This window comes from Anthonomus grandis, chromosome 22 (assembly GCF_022605725.1).
Source record: "Anthonomus grandis grandis chromosome 22, icAntGran1.3, whole genome shotgun sequence".
NCBI classification, from domain to species: Eukaryota; Metazoa; Arthropoda; class Insecta; order Coleoptera; family Curculionidae; genus Anthonomus; species Anthonomus grandis.
The window spans coordinates 36767655-36782157 of NC_065567.1; the positions used below are offsets into that span (position 1 = coordinate 36767655).

Genomic DNA, 14503 nt, shown 5'->3' on the forward strand with positions numbered 1-14503 from the left:
AAAAAATTATGTACCACGCTTTTTTGGCACAGGGTGCTACTAAACTAACTTAATTAAAATTCTCCTTATTAAAGGTTTTTTCCGTTCCAAGATTTAGTCGCAATCGAGCACCGCGATATTAAATCCGGACACCCGGTATATTTGTACTCTTATAAGCTTAGCCGACTTAGTCTATAGATATAGGTTGCGTATGGAACCAAAGGCAGCATCAAATAAGTATTTGGTCCAAAAAGTCTGATTTGTAAAGTCACTTGTTACAGATCTGCCAGTTAAATGGAGGCATGACGAAGATAACTTTTTTTAATTTATTTATTTAAGAACGGAGATTACAACTTAAAATTAACAATAACTTAATAGTAGATAATATGAACAAAAATGGAATTGCAATACATATATTTAAACTGGCAAAAGAATAGGTTTATCGGGATACTCCGTACGACGGGAAGCAGAACAAGATGGTAACTGGCGACACGTGTTTCTGCCTTTTGGCTTCTGCAGGGTAGGGCAACCAGAAAACCAAAGGGCAAGGTGAAGAAAAAATACATGAGGAATCACGAACATCAGGAAATAACCAATTTGTGTAATCAGCTCTATTAACTCCAATTTTGGAGGAAAAATATAGCATCCACACTAAGGATGCATAAACTACCTGTGTAAAGTTCAGTTCAGAGATCTATTAGAATCTTTGATGTGCCGCGAATAGTCCGTGTGCCGGTGTTGCTTGTATTGTCACATGGCATGCATGTTTAAATTGGAAAATTTTATGTGAAAAGAGTCATAAATTAATATTCTAAGCGATATTTAATCAATCCATTAAATAAGTAAATGTTTTAAACATATTTTTTTAATATTTGGTTCGTAAAATTTGACTTCAGACGCCCACGTACTATTTTGTTAGACGTCTGACCTTAGTTCCAGTCACTCAAGCGTGAAAAGTTGCACAGGTCCGGCTTTAAAATTTAATTGTATTTAAAATTTTATTATTCGGGATTTTTGGGTTTAGTTTTATGAAGCTAAAACTTCAGGATAGTTGATAGCAAGATAATATTTAATTTAAAGATAAGATTTAAGTACGTAAAATCAGTTTAACCAAAAATTTTAATTTATTAAGTTTAGTTTTTAGCGCCATCAGTGGGGTGTTTATAATAAGTGATGAGAGAGTAGGTGGTACAAATTAGTTAGGCCCATTTATTCTGTGGATTAAGGCATTGGTGGTTATCATTATTTGGTTATCATCATTATATGCTGTCCTTTATTATTGTTTTTTTAAATTTATACATATTATAATTCATTATTATAAAAACTTACTCATGAAAACCCCATCTCTACATTTAGTACCAACATCTCTCCCATTAAAGGTAATAGACCCATCCAACAACACTATTTTAAAGGCGATAGACCTATTCTTAAAGATCGCTTTAAAAACGCGACGAAAGTAATACAAAAACAGCCCAAAAATTTATTTGGGTACGGTCCCGTAATCCTCAAAATCAGTGGCATAAAGAGAGATACACAATCAGTCAGTCATCAGAACGCAGGTGTTTTATCTTTGTTTAATAGACTGGCTAAAAAGAGGTGAGAAGTCTGTGAGTGTTTAAAATATTGTGTAAGATGCTTGGATTTTAGTCAGCGGTCAATTTTTTGATATTATTTTCTTGTGATATTATTTTTTTCTAAAAATTGACATTTTCGAAAAAAAAAATAGGGTAAAACATGGGGTTTTACGTATATTTTAAATGATTTCATAGATAAACTATATAAAATTTAGCCATTTAAACATGTATATCATGCGACAATAAATACGACATAGGCGCACAGACTATTTAGTGCGACATCTGCGACACATCAAAGATTCTAATAGATCTCTGAATTGGACTTTAATACAACTTTAATCCGAGTCGATATACTTTCAAAGAATGAAAGCTAGCCCGGAAACTTAATGGACAGAGCTCCTGTTCGTTATCCCTTATGTTTCTTTTCTTCACTTTCCTTCCTTGGTTTTCTGTTGGCCCTGCCATGAAGAAGCGAAAAAGCTTATGGAGTGTCCCAATAAACCTATGCGATTTAACTCTCAATGGAAGAAAAATATTTTTAGGTAGCTGAATAGGCAGATTAGTAGCATGTAACTTTCCTGATAATCTATCCTATGAATGACTAAATTATATTAATATTTAAGTAAGTTGTTCCAGTGTAATTGTCAATAATGAAGCGACATCCGGCAGAAGCTCCAATATAGACATTGTAACGGTTTTCTCATATATTAGTATTATCACAAAAGTCAGATTTTTTTTTGTGGATCGGAACTTCCATTCCTAGCTTTTATGATGGTCAATAACCTCGACACAAGAAAATCAAGGTTGACCAAGTAGAAGAACATCAACGATCAGTAAGAGTTGCTTCCGGAAGAATATCACTTAAGTAAGGCCCTTTAGTTTCAGAAGATGCAATGGTACCTTAAGACTACGAGTTACAGGAGTAACATCTCCATCTGGTTTTTTAGTGACTTGGTACAACAAAATCCTCCTGAAAGGACTCGAATATTAAATACCGGTTATTATCATCTTTACTTTAAATATATAGTTTAATAATATTATGTAAACAACAATATGTTTGCATATGTTATATATATTTAACTTGGATTTGGGTATTATGAGATAAGATATGTTCAAATGCAACGTAACGTGTTAATGTGTACTATTTTAGTTTTATATTTATAAAAATGGTAAGTGTAATAAAAATGAAAACCAAGAATATAAACTTTTTTCATTTATAGGCTAAGTTTGTGTTAACATGGAATAATCTTAGTTACTCTGTATACGAAAAACATGGTTCATCATATTGTTGCCGAAACCAAGAGAGAAAAAAGATTATAATTGATAATGGTAATTATGAGCACTCATGGTTTCATATTTTTAAACCAATAAGTGTTAATGACCTAATTAATAGTTTCAGGTACTGCTTTTTCTGGCACTGTGATTGCCATATTAGGAGTCAGGTATTAATTATTTAATTTATACTGTTAATTAATTATTATTGGAGTACAAAACAAATGACATGCTATTTTAGCGGTTGTGGCAAAACTACATTGCTTACGCTTTTATCAGGACAACGAAAAGGTAAATAATATTTTAAATTTCAATTAAATTATATGTCTATAAACTCTAATTGTAATCCACAAATATACTTCTGCTGAAGTATCACTTAATTCAAATTTTAATTTAATCTAATATTATGACCCTTTTGGCCCACTTAACAATTGCGAGACTTTTCTTCATAGTGTTTTTCTCATTTCTTAAAAAGTCTTAAGAATCTCCTGTAAATAATTGCGAGTTGTCACGTTTCAACCTATTTTCTGTTTTCTATCTATCGAGCATGCTCGACACTTACTAGTTGTTTACACTATCGGTCAGTCGGACGGACTCTTGACTGCTCAAGCCAAGGCTACACTTCTTACAAAAATATGCCTTTGAAATAATTAATGAATTTTCTTTTAGGTAAAGGCAGTTTACGGCTAAATGGCAGGGTTATCAGTGACAAAATGCTTAGAAGCAATTCTACATTTATGCAGCAAAAGGACATATTTATTGAGTCGTTGACGGTCCAAGAACATCTTAATTTTGTGGTAAATAATATTTCTATTCAGCTATTGTATAGTTATCTTAAAGAAAAGTGGTTACCAAGGATTTTGCATAGTTTACGTATTATTATCTAAAATTCGGGATGTCTCTCAAAAGAAAAAGAATAAACTCTATATATAATCCTGATATACTACTTGTTTCTGAGTCGTTACTAAAAGTTAATGATAAATGCCTATTTCCTGCAATTATGTAAGAGACAAATTGGCGAAACTGGTAGAACATCGATAAGGATCACAGAACATAAAACTTTAATATAAATTAAATTGCATTTTGGATGTTCTTCCACCCAGGAAATAAGAACGTCTATCAGCAATTTTTAGTAATTGCTATAAAGGCGACATAAAAACAGCGTTTCTAAAAAGCCCATGGCAAAATTATGTATTCCGTCAACCGGGGTTTTATAGGACCATATTTTTAATTATCGGTCTGTATTTCTTTTAATATACGAAATTAATGCTAACTAATGCATTCTATAATAAAAAGTTAACCTAGTAAACATATGTACATCAAAAAAAATATTTTAAAAATTGTCTCGATTATATTTATTTATTTTTTTAAAGGACGTCTGATATAACCCCAGCTTTGGGGGAATATCGGACGATTCCATTTTTACATTGAAAAAATACGCGTTGAGCCTGGTATCCGGTATAGGATTGGTTAAAAACAAATTTATCTAACAATAAAAAAAAATTATATCATGTACCTAGGGTTAAGGATACAGGGTGATGTAGTAAAAATCGATAAAATGGAAATAAACGTCTTTATTCATAAAACAAAATCTTGTAGGAACGTCAAAAAATAAAACAGAAAAACTTCAAACATTAGATAAGAAAAGAAAAATAACATTCTGAAGACGCAAGTAGGTAGGTATACCTACTTGAATCCCTTAACTCTGTAACTGCAGACCTTCAAACACAAAAATACCGCGATGGATTTTAGGCGCAGTTAAAACACTGTGGACCTGTTCAAGTTTGATCTTGTCTTCAACGTCCGGAAAAACAAAGAATCTTTGTGACCCTTATAGGATCTAAGGCAATTCACATCAATATAACTTTTTGCACTCTTTTCAATATGCGCAACGAATTCTTTGGTCGTTTCTTTCTTGCTCCCTTCATTGTACAACAATTTAACTATAGCACAACCGCCTTCTTGTAATATGACAGGTTACTGAAAGTTTAATGTTAGATACTTCTGAAGGGGATACATCGTCCGGCACTTTAGACGAGGAGTCGTCGTTAACAATATAATTTTCTAAAAAGATCGCAGAGTTTGTAGTATCATTATTGGAGACTTTGATGCGTTTTCATTAATGATATCTGCTTGAGAGGTAGATACAGTCGGCGTATCACTTCGCATAGGTCTTCAAGACCCACCGATTTGCCAGCCGGCACGTTAATTTTCGACTTACGTTTGGGTCTAGTCGTGGTTTGATCCAAAGGGACAACATAATCGCGTTCATCACTTCTGTAAATGACGCTCTTATTGCATCATCTGGGCCTCCTGTTGGTTGTTTCCGAATCCTTTTCAAAACTTGTTCTGGATCAAATGGGATCATGCCGGATGCTCGGAAACCAGACCGTATATTATTCGACATGCTATCCTTTGATTTTTCCAGAAGCTTCTTCAGCAGCGAAGAAAATACAGATTTTGGCACAACTCCTTTATGAGTCCGTTTTCATTCGGTCAGAATTTCTCTCCACACCCGTTTTAGAGGTGCAAATACTGCAACGTCCAGAGGCTGATATAGGTGTGTCAAACTCTTCGGGAAAAAAACCGAATATTGTTTTCTGTGCAACTTTTGATAATGCGGTAGGAAAGATCGCTTGCCAGGTTGTCGCAAATAAGAACCTTCTTGCCCTCCTTTCGTCGCAGATAGGGAAGGGCTGTTTTAAGGAACCAGTCCTCAAAACATGGAGTGTCGAACCATCCAGTTAGTGTTCTGTTCTATTGCGTGTTTGCGGGACCACCTTCTATCCAGTCTGGGTAGAGGTTTGTACATTTGTACCCAACGTATGGAGGTAAATAAGTGCTATCTCCAGCCGCAGCAAACATAACAGACGTTGACATTTTGGAAAAATCCATTATCCTTCGCGCATGCTTCTCTCCACAAGGAATAAAAACTAGTTTTTCCCCGGGATCATCTGTTAGGTTTGTTAAATCCATATTAACAATATTTTCGGGTGAAACCTCCTGGATTCTCTCGTTCAAGTGCTCAAAGTATTCTTTAGTCGTGTGTTCATAAAGTGTTCAATCCAGTCATCACCAGGTCTATCATCGTTAAAACATTGTATATTTACGCCCTAACTGTTCATATAATGGCGCACGAAGTCATTGATTGCTTGCCTCTCAAAAGGATATCCGAATTTTCCTGCTGTAGTCATGGCATCTACTATCCAACGCTCTTCACTTACTGACAAAATTGAGGGCCTCCCGAGTTTGTCAGAATGCTCACCAGCAGAAAATTAATACTGATTAATTTTCTGTCAGCTTACCTTGATTTTCTAATCGATCGCGAAACATGTACGACTGGTAGGTTATCCGTTAATCTAGGGATATTTTTGTTTAGTAACCGAACTGTCCCTAACATCTGTAGCGCGCGCAATTTGAAATACAACCACATCGTCCGATATAACCCCGGTTGACAGCGTGTTATAGAAATTCTACTAATTATTTCAGGCCGCTATGTGCTTAAATAAGTCACACAAGGCTCGGTTAATAACAGTAAACAATCTTTTAAAAGATGTCAACATCGAACCACTGAGATGCCAGAAAATCGAACAGTTATCATCTGGTGAGAAAAGAAAATTATCATTAGCCTCAAATGTAAGAAAATCCTTATACCATATTTATGTGATTAATTATATATTTTTTTGTTTAATTAGCTACTCTTAGAACCCTATATAATGTTTTGCGATGAACCCACTACTGGACTGGATAGTTTTAGTGCAGTATCTCTAATAAACATATTGCAAAACGTTGCCATGACTGGTAAAATTGTATTTTTAACAGTGCATCAGCCATCCTCTCACCTATTTGACATGTTCGATACTATAATTTTGCTGTCAACAAACGGCAAAGTTGTGTTTCAAGGCTCAAAGCAAAACGCAATTTCTTTTTTCGAAAGGTAATTTTTTAAGTATATTTAATTTTTTTTTCATCCATCATCTTTTATTTTTAGCCAGAGCTTAATATGTCCACCATCATATAACCCAGCAGACTTTTTCATCAATTGCATAATAGAACAAAGTAAATTCGGAAAAAACAAGATTGATAAAATGATAGAAAAATTTAACACAGACTATTGTTTGAAACTACAATTTAGCGAGCATGATTATACAGGGCTACTTTTAAGGAAGAGGTAATATACATATTCGTATCTATGTTACAATAGGTCCAAAATTGTTGGAGGACACATCGTAGCCGATCGATAGTTCTAGTCTGGACACTTATCCCCGCTTCCATCGATACCTCACAACAGAAGCCGAAATCATGCGAGGCGACGACCGCATCGCGATGGCAAAAATTCCGCGCTGGGGCACATATTTTGCGTTGATTCGAAATAATATTTTACTGCAGTTATTATTGTAGTTTATAGTAAGATTACGCATTTAAAATTTTAAACTACCAAACTATTTTGATACTCGCTTTGAGTTTTAAAAAGAATAAAAATTCGGTATTTTAATTAAGTGGGTAAATTAACAATTTTATTTTTAACTTACATTTTACAATCATAATTTTATTTAGAATAATGCCTACCTCTTGCGGCATTCCTGTTAAGCTCAGAAAAAATTAAAATGGATTTAAATTTTTTTTTTGTTTTTTTTATTATCTTCGGAATCATTCAAATTTTCGATTTTTTAAATAAGCAACAAAAATTTGGCGTAGGTACCTACCTAATTTTGTTTTCGGCATTAACATTTTTACGAAAAAGTAATACAGCAATGCAAAAACTTTCCCATAGCAACCAAGATAACCCACAAAAGTGTCAAGAATAAGTTTTTGAAAATTTGTTTTTTTTTCGATAATCTTCAAAACCACATAAAATATAATATATATATTTTTTTATATGGCATATTCTTTTACAAGTAAATAATGTGCAACTTGGGGGTAAATTATCCATTTTCGTATTTTGAGGGTAGACGAATTTGAAACACCGTTTTTGTATATTTTTCCATTAAAAAAATAAAAAAAAAATATTTAAAACATTTAAAACATTTATCATATACCTAAAAATACTTAATAATAAAAAAAATATATTATCTTGTAAAATGTAAAATATTAGGTCCCGCGGTATCTCCACTTAGTCGTTCCATTGTACGGCGTGCGCCACCAAATCTCGGCTTCAATTTTGACGCCACGAAACCAGTGTCACGGCTAGAACTCTCGATCGGCTACGGACACATTTACTACTAATACATGTACATACAATTGCGGAAAATTAATACTTTTTCTATTCTTGAAATTAAGTTATATTTGAACTTCGTCTGCAGACTTTGCAGACTAACTACTCGACTGATAAGACGGCAATTGCTAACGATCAGGATTTAGAACTTAGTAAGAGTCTCTTACTCTTAAAAGTACGGCACACCAGCCCCCTACTACCAAGCCCTTCTTCAAATGACGAATATCCAGCAACCTTCCAAGATGGAAAGAACTTGCATCATTCCATTCCATTAAATGGCAAAAAAGACCTTGGGAAAAAAATTAAGAGAAAAGAGTGCATTAACGAAAGATCATTTCAGGAAAACTCAATATCGTTATGTATCCTTTCCTGAGAAAACACGTATATATATTAATTGACGCGAAACTCGATAGCACTGTTCTTCGGGTTAGTCTTTGCGGCTGAATCTTATCTTCGAGAAGGAAATTTTACTATTCCTACATTAGTACTATCTATTTAATACACTAATGAAAGAACAATGAATCACTAGCTACCTAGAGAGCCCAAGTAGCTAGAAAATTAGATTATGTTTCACAGGGAAGGTCAGTGAATATATTAAAACCCCACAATAATTAAAAACAGGTAGTGAGGTTCTAGCTTAACCGAAATAAAGAGTAGCTATAGGATGTGAACATCGACTAAATTAACGGAGCGCTTCTAACAAGGTTTCCGTGTAAAGGATGCAAATATTATCTGTAAATTAATCATTATAAAAAATAACTCTACTACAATCAAGATGCCGTTGGTTATAAGGCCTTCATTGTGTAGTTTATCAAAATTTTCAGGTTTTAATCGTGCTTAGGTTTACACCATTTAAATTCTATACGATAGGAATGCTTCAAGCCTGTAGCTTACTCTAAAAGAGTATATTTGCAAAATTCCACAAAGGCATAATTAATAAGATGAATATTGCGCGTGAATATTATAAAATATATCTTACTTGTGAGTAAGATGTGGCGGGGATTTCTACGTATATTTTAAAACTTTCATTAGGCATTATAATTTTTACTTTTATTAATTATATAATAATGTATAAAGGGTGTGTAAACCTATAATGAAACGGTTTTTTCTTAAGGAATATACTGGCACAAAAGAGTATTCGAGTATCACGAGCGCAAGTGCTACAAAAGTATAATGTTTGGAAATATGTGCCTACAAAGCAGCTACACTTCGCCTACAAAGGAGCCAATATAGCGACCTTCTAGACATCTGCAAATGCACTCGATATTCATGAGTCACAACTGCCTGTCGAGTAGTTGCGTGAATAGCTCTAGGTGGAATGATATGGGCTTTGGAAGAGCATTTACCGTGATGGTATCGATAAGTATACGACCGAGCCAGGCTTGCCATTTTTCTTCTAGAGCAGGTGTCCACGCCTCTAGCTACCGCTGGATCTCCTATAAGGTCTATAACCTTCTTCTAAATGGACAAGCAGTCTAAATGTATGTTTGGGTGCAGAGCTCCATCTGTGAGAACAATACTCACAAGATGGACCAATCTGACCCTTGTATATCGTTATAATCTGTTCCGTGGTCTTTCTTCAGCTACATGATCATGCCAAGACATATTACTTCCAACCTCCAGACCTAACAATCGAACTGACAAAGAGAGCGGCAAAGTAAGCCCAGACATAATAAGGCTTGGGGCGGCAGAGGCAGCCTTCTTTGTAAATACAGCAACCTGAGTCTTAGCTGCATTAAACTCGCTCCAAAATGATGTTAAAGTTGGCATCAATAGTTGTTGCCTGGCGACTGGTACATTCATCTGGTTGAGCGACTTAAAGGACGACACCTATGTGTAAATTGGATTAGATGTTTTGTCCAGAAGGTTGTTGATATATAATTGGAAGAGGGTAGGGGACAAGATGCATTGCTGTGAGACACCAGCGTTAATTTGAAATCTCTGCGAGGTGTGTCTATCAACAACAACCTGGATGACTCAGTTCTCGAGGAAGCTTCCTAGCCAAGCAACGAGAGTTGGTAGTAAACCATAAGAAGACAGTGTACAATACGTGTCCCTTTTATCTCATCTTACCTAGCTAAAAAAAAATTACAATTGGAAATATTTATGCTTATTTGGAATAAATTTTAGGCAGTGTCAAAACAACTTCTTTTTCGTACTCGCCTGGATGATCTGGAGAATAATGATTGGTATGGCACGAGATTTAAGGCAGTACGTTATTAGTTTTTCATTAACTTTGGTAAGTTCAATATTTGTTGCAAAATATAACGGTTTGATGACTATTTAATTTTTAGCTGACCGCACTCATAATAGGACTAACATTTTCCAGCACCCAGATTACCGACTCAAGTAGTGTTCAGAACATTCAAGGAGCCTTGTTACTTATAGTTTCAGAGTTGATTTTTTACCAAATGTATAATGTGATATATATCTTTCCAGGGGAAATTGATATCTATATTCGTGAAAAAACCCTTTATGAGCCGCTGCCATATTTTTTATCTAAAATACTCTCGCTGGTTTGTACTTTACTATTTAAGTTTTAGCTTATAATTATATTAATCAGGAAGAACATACGAAGTTTTCCCTTCTCAGTAGATGAGCTGTAAACCAAAACATTCAAAAACTTTATTAGTAGCTGTGTATAAAAAAAAACTATGATTATAAATTCTTAAGCAATTATTAAAGCTGGTGGGGGTTGACCAAAACTGTTTGGTCAATTTAGTACGAAAAATAAGTTTTATTTATTCGTCCTAGTTCTATACCCATTTTAAAAAAGATTATACAGAGATTATACTGCATATTAACGTAATTTTTATTTTAGCTACCGTTCTGTATCGTACACACATTTGGATTTTTGATCATTTATTTTGCATGTTTACCATTTCTTGGAGGTATTGAATTATTTTGGCAGATGTATGCAATTTTGTTTGGAGCATCCTTAGGCGGTTCTGCTCTTGGTAAGTTTTTTACTTAATGAAATCAACTTATAGTTAATAGAATAAATGAAAAAATGCATTTAATTTTATTTATAAATAGGCAAGTTCAAAACCTCCCTCGATACCCCTCTAAAATTTTAAAAATAACCCCCACCCTTCACTGGGGTTAAACCTACACGAATGAAAAATACCTAACATCAATAATGTTAAATTTAAAGAATATATATTTTAACTTATTAGGAATGCTGAACAAATAATATAAACCATGCATTTTATTCACTATATTAATAATTTGTTATTTAACTATGAGACTTGATTTTTAATTGTAGGGCTATGCCTATCGGCATTGTTTCCATCCATAGAGTCTATACACCTCTTCATTGTGCCATTGGAGTTGATTTGCCTACTTCTCTCTGGACTTTGGATAAAAATTACCACCCTTTCAAATGTATTTGCTGTGATAAAATACTTTTCGCCGTTTTATGTATCATTCGAATCCATATGTATAACATTTTGGTTGAAAGCTGATCGAATAAGTAAGTATAATACTAATTGTTAAAAAAAAAAGTTTTTGTACATGCTTAGGTATGTAATTTAAATAGGAAACGCAAAACAAGTAAACAAGTCTTTAAACTGTTATACGATATATAATTATAATTTCCATTTTTAGGCAAGTGTCATAGTATTAAAAATGAAACAAATCTGTGCACTGGAACCGAAGTGTTGGCCCATTACGGCTTGAATAGTGAATATACAAAGGTTTTGAATAACTATCTTTACCTAATTATATTAATTTTAGTTTATTGTTATATAGGTTATATAGGGATATTAAGGAAAAGAGCTCTGTATCATGTTTAAAAATAAATGTATAAAGAGTCTTCTGTATTATACATAGTTTAAATTGAAAGTAAACGATGAAAACAATGAATAAAGCAGTTTTGTTAAGGGGTGCTTATTAATAATACTAAAGTAATTCTGTGGTGATGCCAAGAAAATATTGGTAAAAATAGTTGTTTATAGTTACTTACACACTCGTTTTCAGGTTTTATCTGATTAGTAGACTACTTTTCTCCCCAAGAGTACCAGAAGAAGTATAGCAAAAATTACTTCCTATTCCTAGGTGTTATTCATAATTCTTCTTTCTGAAAAGCAAGAACGTGTTGACAAGGTATAACTCTTATTCTCTCTCCTCGTTCTACTTGCGAAATATCCAGAAGGATGTCTCATTTCTGCAATTTCACTATACTCTATAAGGTTAGTTAGGAAATATAGTTCCACAAACTCTAGTTACTTACTATAGCGCCTTTTCTTGATAAAAAAAAATTGTTTTTTAATAAAACATCCTGTATATTATTAGATTGCACGCAAAAGAGGTCATCTATCTGACATAAAAGAAAATGATTTTTCTAAAAACTATCTAAAATCCCTATATATTATTATATACGGCAGGGCTATTTTACAATGAAAACATAAAATACATTAAAATGAAATTTAAATTAAAAACAATGGATGGACATCGTTGCAGGTAAATAAGTCCAAACAATGATAATTTGGGGTCAGTGGCTCTATATACAGGGTGTTAGTAAATAAGTGCGACAAATTTCAGGAGGTGACTCTGCATGGAAAAATAATGACAGTTTGCTATATAAACGTATGTCCACAAATGCTTCGTTTTCCGAGGTACGGGTAAAGTTTTTCTTAAAAATTTACGATTTATTTATTGCTCTGAAACCGGTCGAGATATGCAAATGAAATTTGGAGGGTTTTAAGAGGTAGTTATCGCGCACTTTTGACATGGAATTAAGAATTTTATGTTCACCATTACCGCGCATACGGGTGATGATCTCAATTTTTTTAAAGAAAAAAATGGTATGCCGCTGATATACAGTGCTTTTCTTTGAAGTCCCCCCCCCCCCATTTATTTTTTGAACGGGTCAAAAAAAATTTTTGAAACTTGGCATAAGTAAATTGGTCTATAGATACTATTTTTCACTGTAAACTAGGTAGTTGTAAATTCCGAGATGGCGGCTGGGCGACATCTTGAGAAAAAATTTTAAATAGAAAGGGGGGTCGTGTGGTACCCTCATTTTAAAGGTCTCAATGAGTACTTTATAACCCTGAAATATTAGACCCATATCTTAACTCGTTTCAAAATGGCGGCCTAATAAAAAAGTATTTTTTTTTATTTTAACGTTTTACATTTTTATGATTTTTGAATAGGTAAAAATCAGTGTACGAAAATAAATGCGTCACTATTTTATTTTGACATAAAAACGACAGTTCTAAATGTCAAAATAACACATAAGCGCCATCTTGAATAAATGCATTAAATAGAAATCTTGTGTTACCTCATTTAAAAGGTTTTATTGAGTACTTTTAATATTTATTACATGGACTCGGTGGACTCCGTTTTGACCTGTCTAAAAGTAACAGCCAAAAAAATACACTGTTGCGATTTTATTAACGTTTTTAATAATAATATACAAATAATTTATAACTTTTGAATTTTGGATTTAAAGATTAACTTTTTGGTTTCTGAAGACTTACTGAACCGCCCTCGTATGTCACATTTCACGTTAAAGGTTATTGAACATTATTTAGACATTCCAATGGCATAAGTAAATTGGTCAATAGTATCTATAGACCAATTTACTTATGCCAAGTTTCAAAAATTTTTTTTGACCCGTTCAAAAAATAAATGGGGGGGGGGGGCTTCAAAGAAAAGCACTGTATATTAAATTAAAAATAATTTTTGAATTCCGCGTTCGATTTGTGGCAAAAGACATCTCTCACATTTTTTTCGTATGTAGCGCCGTTTTTATGCAAAAAAACACCTTGACGTGTATTTCTCATTTCTTTAATGCATTATCAAGAACTATCTAATACAACAACATTAAACCAGAATAATAAGAGAAATAACAATACTAACATTTTAAATAGGCGCAAAACTACAACAAGTGTTCAAAATGACCTCCCTCAGACGTTACACAAGATTGCCTCATTAATTCTCCTATATCGCGCAAATATTCCTAATGTATTCCTCACAGCCGGCTATAATTCGATTCCTTAGGTCATCAACATTTTCGAATTTTCGATGGGAGTGAAATAAACTAATGACTTAAACCCCACTAAAGAAAACCCCAAATGCAAAAAACTAGAGGATTTAAATCTGCGATCGAGCAGGCCAATGTTCTGTACCTCCCCTACCTATCCAACGATTTGAAATACTGTATCTAAGTGATTACGTACATTGATACTAAAATGGGCTGGTGCCCCATCATGCATGAAACATAAGTGTTGCCACAGCTATAGAGGAATTTCTTCAAAAAAAAACAGGTAACTCTTCCTGTAGGAAATGAAGGTAAGATTCTCCGTTTATAGGCGTTCTGGGAGGAAATATGGACCGATTAAATGATCGTCAATTAATCCAAGCCTTACATTTACTGAAAACTGATGCTGAAAATGAGCCTCAAAGATTGCATGTGGATTCGCCTCAGCCATAAGTGATTGTTATGGAAATTTCGTAT

At 33.6% G+C, this 14503-nt stretch overlaps 1 protein-coding gene across 1 annotated transcript; it reads left to right on the plus strand.

The window, feature by feature from the left end:
- The first annotated feature begins 2583 nt into the window (after positions 1-2583).
- On the plus strand, positions 2584-11854 carry LOC126748387 (protein scarlet-like). The gene is made up of 13 exons (XM_050457593.1): positions 2584-2722; positions 2774-2882; positions 2947-2995; positions 3067-3116; positions 3495-3622; positions 6315-6461; positions 6521-6762; positions 6817-6996; positions 10171-10279; positions 10335-10556; positions 10862-10997; positions 11306-11512; positions 11647-11854. The coding sequence occupies exons 1-13, from the start codon at positions 2720-2722 to the stop codon at positions 11832-11834; spliced, it is 1770 nt and encodes a 589-aa protein (XP_050313550.1). The 5' UTR covers positions 2584-2719; the 3' UTR covers positions 11835-11854.
- Positions 11855-14503: the final 2649 nt, after the last annotated feature.

Coding starts and splice junctions, on each gene's coding strand:
- LOC126748387 (XM_050457593.1), top strand. Junction 6,462..6,520: donor AATTATCATTAGCCTCAAAT/GTAAGAAAATCC, acceptor TTGTTTAATTAG/CTACTCTTAGAACCCTATAT. Junction 11,513..11,646: donor GTTGAAAGCTGATCGAATAA/GTAAGTATAATA, acceptor TTCCATTTTTAG/GCAAGTGTCATAGTATTAAA.